This window comes from Coregonus lavaretus, assembly GCF_964263955.1.
Source record: "Coregonus lavaretus genome assembly, chromosome: 4".
Classification (NCBI taxonomy): domain Eukaryota; kingdom Metazoa; phylum Chordata; class Actinopteri; order Salmoniformes; family Salmonidae; genus Coregonus; species Coregonus lavaretus.
In genome coordinates, this window is record NC_139991.1 from 48393246 (window position 1) to 48407663 (window position 14418).

General features: G+C 41.9%; 1 protein-coding gene across 1 annotated transcript in view; it reads left to right on the plus strand.

Annotated features, from left to right (window-relative positions):
* The window catches only part of LOC311127129 (arrestin domain-containing protein 1-like), a 45592-nt gene that overhangs the window by 17230 nt on the left and 13944 nt on the right, over positions 1 to 14418 (plus strand). Inside the window, exons 2-3 of the mRNA XM_084158893.1 lie at positions 7885 to 7995; positions 13485 to 13535. Of these exons, the coding sequence (XP_084015019.1) occupies positions 7885 to 7995; positions 13485 to 13535 (162 nt within the window). The remainder of the gene's footprint in view (positions 1 to 7884; positions 7996 to 13484; positions 13536 to 14418) is intronic.

Sequence of the window (14418 nt, forward strand, 5' to 3'; positions counted from 1 at the left end):
ATGATTCGTCACCCTACTATACTAATAGGAAATGGTGTATGTAAAATACCTTAAGGCACTATCAACCATCTGGTAGTACCTTTTACGCTGAATAAAGATGCTCTTGGTTACTCTCACCCAGGCTTATCCAGGAGGAATTGCACTTTACATGCAAATCCTAACTATTGGACATGTCTTTTAAAAGAAACTACCCCACGTCTTGTGCGACCTTAGCTGAACCGACAGCTCCTGCAGTCCTGTCAGTGCAGGACTCACTTACAGGCATTTGAACTACTAGATCATTAGATCAACTGTCTGTGTGCTCTTTGAGTGTTACTGAGAGACAGTGAAAGGGAGAGGGAGTAGGAGGGAGAGAGATTCGGGGAAAGCGAGAGACTCTCTACTTGTTTGCAGCGCTTTAAGATTTAATGAGAATAGTGAGCGTGGCATTGGATTACTGGAGTGTCTGGATGAGATGAGTTGAGAATGCCTACAGTAAGTATGGGTGATCTCTGCACTGCTAATAGGCCTAATTTAAAACTGGAGACTACCAAGGTTTTCATTGGTGTACCTTTAAATGTGTCATATGCTGTGCATACAAACATTACAGTAATCTCACAAGGGAGTATCAAGGCTTCAGAAGCTTTCCTGTAGTATGTTACACTGTTATGAGCACAGCAAACAACACTATGAGTGTAGTAAACACCTCTGTAGCTAGGGGGAGTCAGCATCGATTTGGCTCTGTGAAAGGTTCCACCCTTTTTATCTAAGGGTGCTTTATCTTAAAGCAACTTATGTGCATGCGTCTATTCACTTGTGTGCTGGTGTGTAATGCTACTGTTGACATCAGGTTCCTCTGAGACCATCCATGGAATGTTCCTCCTGGTTTCCCAACCGATTCAGCAGACCTTCTTAATCTGCTCATTAATACTCCTGGCCCAGTTGTGATGAAACCCCAGCCTCTGGACAGACACAATCCTCCCCTTGTCTGAGCCAATGTGTCCGGCTGTCTGCCTGCTCCTTGTTTTGGCTGGAGGATAAAGAGATACCTCTGTCTGTATTGTTCTCTTAAAGGCCAGACCTTAAACAAACCCGCTGTAGCTCCTCTGTTTTCAGCCCCACCAGTTGAAACCCTACTCATGGTGCACGTAAACAAGGAAATATTGTTATCAGCCCAAAGTCTGTCTATCCGCCTCCCTGCCAGTTCCTCCTGCCTGGCTCACACGCTGACTCATTGTTGCCATGCAGTGATGTCACTAGGGGTCATGTTCTCTAACTGAATTTCTTCATATCTTGATTGGTTGCACAGTAAAGGCAACCCTCTATCTGTTACCAGGGAGTTTCCCCCCCCCCCCCCCCCATTAAAGATATTTGGATTGCCCTCCTAGGCATTTAACAAAAGATGAACTAGGCCTATAACATTAAGCAAATGTTTAAACAGCCATATCCATTCACAGGAGCTATAATATCTTAAGTTAGAAATAACACAGACATATTATAAATAGTATTGCAAAATTGCATAACAGTTTCTGTGAAAGTGTGCGCTAAAGATAGGCATTCCTGTGGGAAGAGGATAAAGGTTGGAATGTCAGGTATAAATAGATCCTTCATACAAAGACAAAAAAAGGGATTTCAAACCTACACAAAGAAGTGTGAGAAAAAGAAAGAGTGAAAATGCAGACTATTTGAAGCTCTTGACCGAGAGTGGTTTGTCAAAGGTCCTGATCATATTAATACTCCCAGTATTGGAGAGATGGAGCAGCCTATGCTGTCTGATCCTTCTGGGATTAGCTGTAATAAATGAAGGTGGTGTTCTCCACGCCTACAGCACTGTTTCTCTGACACACTTATTGAACTGTGGAAGGCTGAAGAGGCCTTGGAAAGACTCCAGTGTATTGGAGTGAACACACACACTCAACAAGACACTGAGTCAGAGCTTGTTCTAGTCTCGTCGCTCCCACCCAGGAATGCATTCAATGATCATTATTCGTGCTTGTTTGACACGCAGAGCTTGTAATACTTCATGGGTAGTCTGGTGAGAGATGACTTAAAGCTGCTAAACTCCTGTTCACATTACTATGTGTGAGTGATCCCTGTGGGCACTGCTTGTAGGTGTGTGAAGGCATATAGTTCTGTGGACAGTGTACATGCTGTCACTCACTGTAATGTGATGCCTAGTATGCCACATAGCCTGTTCATTAGACACGTGTAACTTCCTGGCATTGCAAACCTCTGAGGGCAAAGGCTTGAATTGCTTAAATGCTTGAAATGCTACACTGTAAAACAAATATCTTGTTGTTTTTACAGTAACTTACTGGCAACCAGTTACTGTAAAATAAGGTACTGTATGTTACTGTAAATTCCAAAGAAACTTTGGTTTAACAGCACTTTACTGTAACAGTAATGTACTGTTAAACCAAAGTTTCTTTGGGATTTACAGTAACATATTGTACCTTTTGTACAGTAATTTACAGGTAACAGGCTTCCAGTAAGTTACCGTAAAAACATCACAATGTTTTTACAGTGTAGGTTAGTGATGGGGGAAAATGTATACAGTTACATATCGGGATATCATTTTTTTTTACAATATATCATATCGTTTTGACAATATCACAGTATTATTTTTGCGGTAGTTGGCTGTACCTGCACCAAGTATTTTCCCTTCATAGCTTGTTCTCCATCTTCTTTTTAAATAGGGAGCCCATTTGTTTTCAGTACTTTTATTTCCATGACTGATTAAAACTTTTTGTCTCTATGGCTCTCTCTTGTCCCTCTGCAGCAGACATATGGTGAGTAATATGTTTGTAACATGGAATCACAATAGAAATTACAGTATCGAATAGCAATACATATAGAATCATGATAACATCGTATCTATCGTGAGGTCCCTGGCAATTCCCAGCCCTAGTGTAGTTCCGAATACAGTAGCTGGATTTTGTAGTTTGTATTGAAGATGAAGATGAACAGAGAGGGGGGAGTTGGAAGCTTTATTACTCTTGAAAGATCCAGAAGGAAATCAAACCCTGTTTTTTAGGAGCTTGGATCTGTCTTAGGTCCCCTTGGCTTGGTGTTGGAATAGTGCTTCAAGTCTTAGGAAGGCTTCAACACTGCCTGATGTGAATCTAGGCGTCCGACATCCGCTACATATTGACACACATTGTGGTCTCTGCCTCAGTGCCTTGTTCTCCTGTGTCATGATGCCATCAGACAGACTCACACAACAGCTCCATCTGGTTCAGAGTGGCACTGGAGAGACCGATCCATTATCCAGCTGCAGCCATCCAGCTTCTCTGCCAACCTGCCGCTTCTCTTACCACAGAGCTATTCACTATTCAACCTAACTGCTGCCTGCCAGTCTGTCTGCTGTGGTTGTGGGGTTAGCACATTAGAGAAAGCTAACTAGCTAACTCTACTGTCGAGCGATTACCCAACCTTTTACTGCCATTTACTATATATGTCTCTACAAGGGTTTGTAAATACTGGCCAGTTGCTGCTGCTAGTTATGTTTGTGTACAGTGTACACATATTTCATGCCCCTCCCCTTCACAAATGTGACACCGACCGGCTCGATTCGGTCATATGCAGCAAAATTTGAAATTGTGTTTTTTACATTGGATAAAAGTAGCGATTCAGAGCTAGAAAATGGTATCATACACTGCAGTTGAGGAACAATGGAAAATTAATTCTGCTTTGAATGTTGATAAACTGGGAACCCCACTTTTGAGAAAATGGCTCTTGAATGTTTTGGTACACCTACTGGAGAGCTCTTCTTTGTCTACACCCATTCCGCATTGTTCACATCCTCTTAAGCCTGGCGGGTAGGAGTGTTGGGCCAGTAACCAAAAGGTTGCTGGATCGAATCCCCGAGCTGACAAGGTATAAATCTGTATTTCTGCTCCTGAACAAGGCACTGTTCCCTGGGCGCTGTGGATGTCGATTAAGGCAGCTCCCCGCACCTCTCTGATTCAGAGGGGTTGGGTTAAATGCGGAAGACACATTTCAGTTGAATGCATTCAGTTGTACAACTGACTAGGTATCCCCCTTTTACCACCCATCTCTTTAAAGATTCACATGTGAGGCCATGTGCTAAACAGAGTAAGGTAGTGTAGAAAACAACCAAAGATTTCAAGACTAAAAGTGGTGAAAATACACTTTATCTAGTCCTTGGCCTATACCCTAATCTGACTTTGGTGCAGGTCATGTTGTTCTTCGCATTACCGGTAAACACACACTATATCAATTAAAATATATGTTTATTTGTCACATGCACAGGATACAGAAGGTGTAAACTGTACAGTGAAATGGTTACTTGCATATTTGATTCTTACCCAGACACACTTGTCTAAATTGATGGTTCATGTAAAAGAAATGCTATAACCGCCCCCCAGCCACATCTAGCAAAGTGGATGGGTCACTATTGTCTAGACGTACACAAGTTCATGAAATACAATGGATGACCGTAATCACCCCCAGACACACCTGGCTAACTTGATGGGTCATGTAATCATCTGGTGAGGTGCAGTCTTTTGTTTAGAAATGTAGCTTGCTAGCTAGCTAGCTAAACAATGAACCTAATGGTGCTTTCAAGACAACTGATAACTTGGAAAAATACGAGGTCAAATCATGACGTCAGTGATATTCAGGTCGGAAAGTCGGGGCTCTAGAAAGAGGCCTGAGTTCCCAAGTTGGAATTCCGAGTTGGATGACTGTTCAAAATGATTTTTCCCTGTCGGAGCAAATTTTTTTCCAGGTTCCCAGTTGTCTTGAACGCACTGAAGTCTGAGGTCGGAGATTTCTGAGTTACATGTTCCGAGTTCCCAGTTGTTTTGAATTCGGCAATAATCCCAACCCATACTACTAGCAATACAAACTGATTGTCATAGCTAGCCACCATGCATGAATCTGCAGGCAGCTAAAGCTAACCAACTAGGTTCAATGTTAGCAAGCTAGCTAACATTAGGCTATAATTAGCAATGCAAATGTATTTCTGAGATACAAATAATATTGCTACACAGATCATACACGTAAGTTAGCTAGCGAGCCAGCCAGCTAACTTTAGCTAGCTAGCTCATAGTACGCTTTAACTTGCAATGAAAACGACTTTATGACAAAATTAGAAACATATATTATCTGAAAATGTAGCTAGCTAGACTCTCTTACCCGTATACATGGATGAACGCTTCTCCCTCTCTGGCACGGATGCCATGGTTACCCTTAGTTTGAAGATGTAATCCGGAGACAGGTGTTTTATACAACAGCCTTCTGTGTGTTCTCTTTTCGACTCCCTCCGCATATTTGCAATCAAACGGCAGAATTTTCTCCATCTACTTAGCTATCATACTCTGCTTCCACCGGGCATTCCAGTGATTTCAAAATTCAGTCAACTTCTTCTGTGACAACAACACTGTTGATCGCCGTTTCAGAAAACTCTACAATGTACAATGTCAATGTCTGGTTCAATGAAAATGTTTTGACATAAATCAGGGATTTCCTCATCGTCTGATTCATTTTCAGAGTCAGAGAGAGTCAGCATGGCACGATCGTCCTCCAGAAGTTGGAGAGCTGTAGCAACACTTTTGCAGTTCTTCATGACATCGTTAAAGAAAGACACAGTAGAAAGGATTACCTGCACATACTGAGCAGCTCATGTTATAGACAGAAGCATGCTACATGGCAGACCAATCTGAACTCATCTCTCGGCATGTGCAGCCCATCCATTATCTCAGCCAATCATGGCTAGCGGGAAGGTTCCTGTCTTTTTCCGTGGCTAAACCAACTAGGTGCGTAATTTCAATTTTTTATTCGTATTTATAGATGGCATACAAGTTTGTTATTAAGGCACATTAAAGTTCACATGTTCCAGAAAGCATTTCTGCCAAAAAATGCATTTTTATAAAAATGTATGTTTACGTTCAAATACCTTTCCTGTGAAGTAGTGGCGTGCGACAAACGTCTAGTTTCCTGAAACGAGTCACAAATGTGTTGATATCAAACCGGGGGTGGGGGTGTAGAGGGAAGTGTGTAAACCCATTATGCTGAATGGGGCAGATGGCTTGAGAAACAGATTGCATGGTTTATTTAATGCCCACATGATGGGCCGTTAGTTTAAAGGGCACTGGTCTTTTCTGTGTACTGTGAATTTTGCTGTTGTTCTCCCAAACCAGAACAAACAGGCTCTGCCAGTGGAGGGGAGCCATCTGCTACTTGTGTGTGTCTCTGGTGCCAAAGCTGGCTTCTGCATGGTTGTGAGCCTGTGGTCGCTCGGTCACACAGTCCATAACTGCACAGTGTCATATGGCACCATTTCCGTCCCCTGCATAGATCGCTCTTCTCTATATCTGACCTCTCTCTCCCTCCCGCCATTTCTAACATTATGAGGCCATGAGGGAACATGATGCTATGGGAATGCAGGTTTCTATAAGAGAGGAGGATTATGACCTTGTGTGAACATCGTGTTCCACTGCACATTATCAAAAGGTTTCAGTTCCTCCTTAGAAAGAGAGAGGGGGAGGGACGAAGGGGGAGGAGAGAGAGAGAGAGATAGCATGTGCTGTAGTTGTGTTTGGTGAATTGGGCTTTAGAAAATCTCCCAGGCTTACCCAACTTGTTACATAATCATCTCAACACTCAAACATGGCTGAACACAGCAGGCTGATGATGGGTTTAACAGTAGTTAAACAGTACATTTTGTTTTCCAGGATGTTTTTTTCTAACCATCATTGGACACAATGGTCGCCATTCGACAGTGGTTTCACAACAATATTGGCGAACACTGATACTGTTTCTCCTCTGTTTCCTCCACCTTCTCCATCTGTTGATATCTACACAACACAATCAAGTGTCTGTTTTGTATGATTATTTACGACCAAGAGAGAATTGAGCCCCTTTGCCCAGCAGCAGCAGCCGCCGATAATGATCAAAGTAAGGCATCATGCTTTGTGAGGGTCTGTGGTGTGCCTCGGGTAAGGTCATTATGATGCTAATAAGTCTGCGGCATTCACTGTGTTTTTCTCTCCAACGGTATGCAACTCAACACAAAGGCCCTTAAACCACACAGAGCCTCTCCATACATCACCCCACTAGGCACAGATGTCAATTCAACGTCTATTCCACATTGGTTCTATGTAATTTCATTGAAATTACGTGGAAGCAACGTTGATTCAACCAGTGTGTGCCCAGTGGGACGTCATATGTGTTGTGACTGCTGTGTGCATTCTGATCACACTAACCCTCTGGTTAATTCTCAGTGAAGGAGATAGGAGCTTATCACAGGACATCAGATTAGTAGTGGCCACATGTATGCTACATCATGAAACATGATGAAATCCCCTGGTACACATCTAGGTTGACCTTTACTTATATAATGATAATATTACCCAGAAAACTTCTGGTTCATCTGAAGTTTGATGTAGATGTAGAGTCTGCCTGTCCCAATGGGGCAAGGCTGGCTGGCTCGCCCCATAAAGGCTAGCTATTGGATTTGATTTGCATTAGCGTCTCAGTAACATAATCGATAGCCCCATCAAACAGGTGAGCGGTGAGGCTAATCCAGTCTGTGATTCAGATAACTCTACAAACCCATCACTATTGAATGTTGAGTGCTGCTATTTTTATAAAACACAGTGAACACACCAGGACCAAGGGTATTCTCTCTGAAGGGTCTAATGTTGAACATGGGGCTTCTAGTCAACAGCAAAACATATTTATAGACACCAGTCATTGAAAACTCTGGTGTTCAGTGTTTGTAACATCCATACAGTATATGGGCTCTGTTTTTTATACCAGCTCATTACTTAGATACAAAAAACTCATAGTGGAAACTACCATTTTAGAGAAATATGGACGATAGACTAAGTTAGTAAACTGTATACGGTTGATTGACTCTTTTCTTTCTTTCCATTCCAGCCATTAAGGTGAACTGCCTGGGATCATGTGGGGTCTCCAACAAAATGAACGACATGTCATGGACACTGGAAGAGCAATACTTCAGTAGCACACTGTCTATAGCTGACAAAGGTGAGGACTATGGAAGCCATTTTGGGGCTACTGATACAACATGTATTGAGTATAAGGTATATAATGAGAATCTAAATAGAGGCTCTTGAGTGGCCGTGTTGCAGCCCTCTTCATCTCTGTTGAATTATAAAATGTATGATCATGTAGCTTTCTACCTCGATTAGATTTTTGTCCTCAAGAGCGGTTTTGCACTTTTTATATTGGTGATCATTCTGAGGGATAATTAAAATGTTCCACAGCCCTTGCGACAAAACTAGTGAAACTGCCATCAGCTGAAGTAATAGTTTCCTGCACTAAATGTTCTGTCTGCCCTCTCTGATGAGAGACATGGCTGTGCCTAACAATTACTGTACTATTCTTAGATCAAAGAACAAACATTTCAGATAGATGAAAACAGAGCTGAAATCCAAGCACTGACTGTGCATTTTGCTTACAAATAGGCAGAGGCAGGCACAAAACATAACACTAGCATTTAAAGTGATTGTAGACTTTTTAACATGCATGCATACAGACATGTTGCAGGTCCTTTTTAAAGTGGCATCTTATTTGTTTTCATTTAATTGGATATGAGGAGATTTGTACAAATCTCTTTGTAGAATGCCAATGTGTGTGCAGATAACATACCCAACATCCATCACGTGAACAGCCCAAGAGATTAGAATCATCACTGGATGTGTTTGAGTTATTAATTACAGCTCTTAAGTCTCACAACACATCTGACCCACACACATACACACACACTCCAAAACTGGGGAGTCATAAATCATTTATTTCACATCCTCTCATCTCAGTGGGTTTTTTTCATATCCCATTTTTCCTCCAACAATGGGCTCTGCCAGCCACACATGTATGGGAGTTATGGGGATGAGGCAACATAAGACATCTATTAGGGTTAATGCCCCTCCCCATGCTATGCTACTTTTGTTCATGTTCAGTGACCCTAAGAGATATTCTACAGATGGTAGAGTGGTGTGTGTGTGTGGCTGTAGTAAGCTATCAGTGTCATCTTTAGCCCATCCAAACTGTGAAGAGGTGGTTGCATCTCATATTTCTCACAGTAGTCAGTCAGTGCCTATTTCCTGTACAAGACTCTAAAAAGCCACAGACAGATCTCTATTGCTGGGTTTTTTTTTTTTTTTACTTACTTGGGGTGAAAAGAGAAACTTTTGAATATAGCTTCAAAAAGAATATGCCGCTGCTTTATACTGTTGCATAGCTCGAAAGCTGTAGGCCTGCTCGACAATCTTGAAATACAGGAGACGACTCTGTCTCTCAGCTGGTAGATCCGATTTGAAATACAGCCCCAACATCCCTTTTGAGGTTTCTCTGTACCGTACCTTCTCTCAGCAGCATGTGAAGTGCTGAGAGAGAGAAGGTGGAAGAATTTGGCTACTACATGAGGCACCCGCAGAGTTGTGTTCAAAGCCTGACACCGTTGCTGGTCGTTGCAAAGAGATGCTTCCTCTAGCAGTAATAAAGTGATGCAAAAGAACACACGTGGAAAAGTCTGAGCGCTTCCCCTTTAGGAAACGGAGACGAACAGAATATGCATTGACGCATTGATGCAGTGAACGAACGTTGCTATCTGGAAAAATGGAATTGCACTGTCAGCTTACAGGGGAAATGAATGACCTGAGAGGCTTTAATGTTCTCAGTTTGAATAAGATGGAAAGAGCCTTGTAGGCCGTTTATGTACTTGTTTGTTTTTGTTTGATATAGTTAGACAGGTGAATAATGGATATAATTAAATACTTAGTGCAGCTGTAGCATGGTTGATTTTCTGTGGTGTGACTTACTGCCTCCACAGTATCACAAGTGATAGATCATTAAAAAAAAGTTATTAACACTATTATTCACATGTTATCAGACACTCAGAGTGACGTCAGACAGTGCCTGTGTATCTACCTGTTGTATAATTCCCTTCCAGTATTAGTACCCATAGATCAGATGAAATGTGCGAGGGAAATCGACCCTTTGATGTTAGTCTGTAAATTCAGCACTCAATCTTGGGTTGATTTAGAGCTAGCCTTGCTTGTACTATAGGTCATTGATTAACTTTGCAGGGAAATGTCCACAAAATATATATATACAGTGCCAGTCAAAAGTTTGGACACACCTACTCATTCAAGGGTTTTTCTTTATTTTAACTATTTTCAACATTGTATAATAATAGTGAAAACATCAAAGCTATGAAATAACACATATGGAATCATGTAGTAACCAAAAAAGTGTTAAACAAATCCAAATATATTTTATATTTGAGATTCTTCAAAGCAGCCACCCTTTGCCTTGATGACAGCTTTGCACACTCTTGGCATTCTCTCAACCAGCAACAGTCTTGAAGGAGTTCCCACATATGCTGAGCACTTGTTGGCTGCTTTTCCTTCACTCTGCGGTCCAACTCATCCCAAACCATCTCAATTGGGTTAAGGTCGGGGGATTGTGGAGGCCAGGTCATCTGATGCAGCACTCCATCACTCTCCTTCTTGGTCAAATAGCCCTTACACAGCCTGGAGGTGTGTTGGGTCATTGTCCTGTTGAAAAACATATGATAGTTAACTCTGGGTCTTACCTTCCTGTGGCGGTCCTCATGAGAGCCAGTTTCATCATAGCGCTTGATGGTTTTTACAACTGCACTTGAAGAAACTTTCAAAGTTCTTGAAATTGACTGACATCATGTCTTAAAGTAATGATGGACTGTTTTTTCTCTTTGCTTATTTGAGCTATTCTTGCCATAATATGGACTTGGTATTTTACCAAATAGGGCTATCTTCTGTATACCAACCCTACCTTGTCACAACACAACTGATTGGCTCAAACGCATTAAGAAGGAAAGAAACTCTTCAAATTAACTTTTAACAAGGCACATCTGTTAATTGAAATGCATTCCAGGTGACTACCTCATGAAGCTGGTTGAGAGCATGCCAAGAGTGTGCAAAGCTGTCATCAAGGCAAAGGGTGGCTACTTTGAAGATTCTCAAATATAAAATATATTTGGATTTGTTTAACACTTTATTGGTTACCACATGATTCCATATGTGTTATTTCATAGCTTTGATGTCTTCACTATTATTCTAAAATGTAGAAAATAGTAAAAAATAAAGAAAAACCCTGGAATGAATAGGTGTGTCCAAACTTTTGACTGGTACTGTATATTTCTTATATATTTTCCCCTAACCCATTCCTTTTTTGTTATGTTTACCTGCCTACAAGAAACACTGTAGTGTGCGTAGATTAGTTTTATGTCAGTTTTGCCTGTTAAACTATCTGCTTAGCTACGTTATTACGATTCACATATAGCAAGCTGATAGTTATGAAGTAAAACGTTTTCTTTGTGTATATCTTGTTTCATCTCTATTGTTGGCTTTGTCCTGGCTGGAAGAAGGTTCAGTGAATGGAAGCAGCGTAAGGTAATACAGTAGGGGGAGTGTGAGTGCTTTTCAAATATAATGGTTTATGCGTTCTCCACACTCTTGTCCTCACAAGAACGTACTCAAGAGAACGTCCTCGGAGAATGCACTTGGAGCATGAGAGTGTGACGCGCAGTGGTATGCATTTTAAGAAACAGCCGATGTCTCTTGGTCTATAGTTGAACAATGCTGTCCGTTTGTCACAGAAACTGAATCTACTAAAGGCGTAGGGCTTCACCTAGGGGTCTGCATGGTTACCCACTGGGCTGTTCACACATATTGTACAGTTAGGGAAAAAAGTATTTGATCCCCTGCTGATTTTGTACGTTTGCCCACTGACAAATAAATTATCAGTCTATAATTTTAATGGTAGGTTTATTTGAACAGCGAGAGACAGAATAACAACAACAAAATCTAGAAAAAAGCATGTCAAAAATGTTATAAATTGATTTGCATTTTAATAAGGGAAAAAAGTATTTGACCCCTCTGCAAAACATGACTTAGTACTTGGAGGCAAAACCCTTGTTGGCAATCACAGAGGTCAGACGTTTCTTGTAGTTGGCCACCAGGTTTGCACACATCTCAGGAGGGATTTTGTCCCACTCCTCTTTGCAGATCTTCTCCAAGTCATTAAGGTTTCGAGGCTGACGTTTGGCAACTCGAACCTTCAGCTCCCTCCACAGATTTTCTATGGGATTAAGGTCTGGAGACTGGCTAGGCCACTCCAGGACCTTAATGTGCTTCTTCTTGAGCCACTCCTTTGTTGCCTTGGCCGTGTGTTTTGGGTCATTGTCATGCTGGAATACCCATCCACGACCCATTTTCAATGCCCTGGCTGAGGGAAGGAGGTTCTCACCCAAGATTTGACGGTACATGGCCCCGTCCATCGTCCCTTTGATGCGATGAAGTTGTCCTGTCCCTTTAGCAGAAAAACACCCCCAAAGCATAATGTTTCCACCTCCATGTTTGACGTGGGGATGGTGTTCTTGGGGTCATAGGCAGCATTCCTCCTCCTCCAAACACGGCGAGTTGAGTTGATGCCAAAGAGCTTGATTTTGGTCTTCTCTGACCACAACACTTTCACCCAGTTCTCCTCTGAATCATTCAGATGTTCATTGGCAAACTTCAGACGGGCCTGTATATGTGCTTTCTTGAGCAGGGGGACCTTGCGGGCGCTGCAGGATTTCAGTCCTTCACGGCGTAGTGTGTTACCAATTGTTTTCTTGGTGACTATGGTCCCAGCTGCCTTGAGATCATTGACAAGATCCTCCCGTGTAGTTCTGGGCTGATTCCTCACCATTCTCATGATCATTGCAACTCCACGAGGTGAGATCTTGCATGGAGCCTCAGGCCGAGGGAGATTGACAGTTCTTTTGTGTTTCTTCCATTTGCGAATAATCGCAACAACTGTTCTAACCAAGCTGCTTGGCGATGGTCTTGTAGCCCATTCCAGCCTTGTGTAGGTCTACAATCTTGTCCCTGACATCCTTGGAGAGCTCTTTGGTATTGGCCATGGTGGAGAGTTTGGAATCTGATTGATTGATTGCTTCTGTGGACAGGTGTCTTTTATACAGGTAACAAGCTGAGATTAGGAGCACTCTCTTTAAGAGTGTGCTCCTAATCTCAGCTCGTTACCTGTATAAAAGACACCTGGGAGCCAGAAATCTTTCTGATTGAGAGGGGGTCAAATACTTATTTCCCTCATTAAAATGCAAATCAATTTATAACATTTTTGACATTATTTTTTTTGTTATTTTTTTTGTTATTCTGTCTCTCACTGTTCAAATAAACCTACCATTAAAATGATAGACTGATAATTTTTTTGTCAGTGGGCAAACGTCCAAAATCAGCAGGGGATCAAATACTTTTTTCCCTCACTGTACATACACACCTTGGTGCTGAAATGTCACAGTGGGCTGACCTAGAAAAGCAGAGTTAAAAACAAAATCGCTTATTGTTAAATTTTTGACACCATTGTGAGAGCTGTTGAAAACGTACACTGGCCACCAGTCAGTCTGTCTTGCTCTCTGTGTCTGTGTCTGTGTCTGTCTGTCTGACCAAGCGATCTCTCCCTTACAGGTGTCCTGGCAGCTGGCGAGCACAGCTTCCCTTTTCAATTTCTCATTCCAGGTATGTTTGGAATTAGTCTGGAAAACCTATTAAACTGCATTCCACCATGTCAACCACACTGTGGTCCCTAATTTTCTTTTACATTTTTACAGTATAGCAGAAATGTTGTTAGTGACGTTGAAGGAAACTGGTATAACCACTGATAACCACTGATAACGTGACGTTTCTGAACAGGCACAGTGTTTGTTGTCTTTGTAGTATTGCCTAATGCCCTTGGCTCTTTGTCTAACAATGAAACAATTGGACAGGATATAATATATTATTGTGAATGAAGTAAGAACATTCAGTAGAGTTTGTTCAGGTAAATAAAGAGATGCCTTTTCATATCACAGGTAGGGCACACTATTGACTCTGTCTCTGCCCTTGTGCTTTATGCACTTCACCTTAAAGGGGGGATGAACTTCCTGATTTAGCCTAGGTTTCAATTCTCCTCATTAGGAAATGCGACTGAGAATGAGATTTGGGTTTTGGAGGCGTACTTTGATGTGGGTGTCTCTTGTGTGTACGGTCGAACGGGGGAAGTGTTTGTACTTTCACTCTGCCAAAACAGTACACAGTTACAGTCACTCACCCTTCTAGATAACTTGAAACAGTCTAACCAGGTCTTGTGTCTGGAAGTAGCCTAGACTAGCTAGCAAGCTAGCCAACTTCTTTACCCAATTAGCTTCAGCCAGCCAGTGTGCGACTGTGGCAAAGTTGGTTTGACTTTGGATACTCTATCTGTCACGCCCTGACTCAGAGGACGCTTATATGTTGAGTCAGGGTGTGTATATTCCTTGTTGTGATTTTCTATGTTGTATTTTCTATGTTTAGATCTAGTATATCTAGATCTATGTTGGCCGGTGTGGTTCCCAATCAGAGGCAGCTGTCGCTCGTTGTCTCT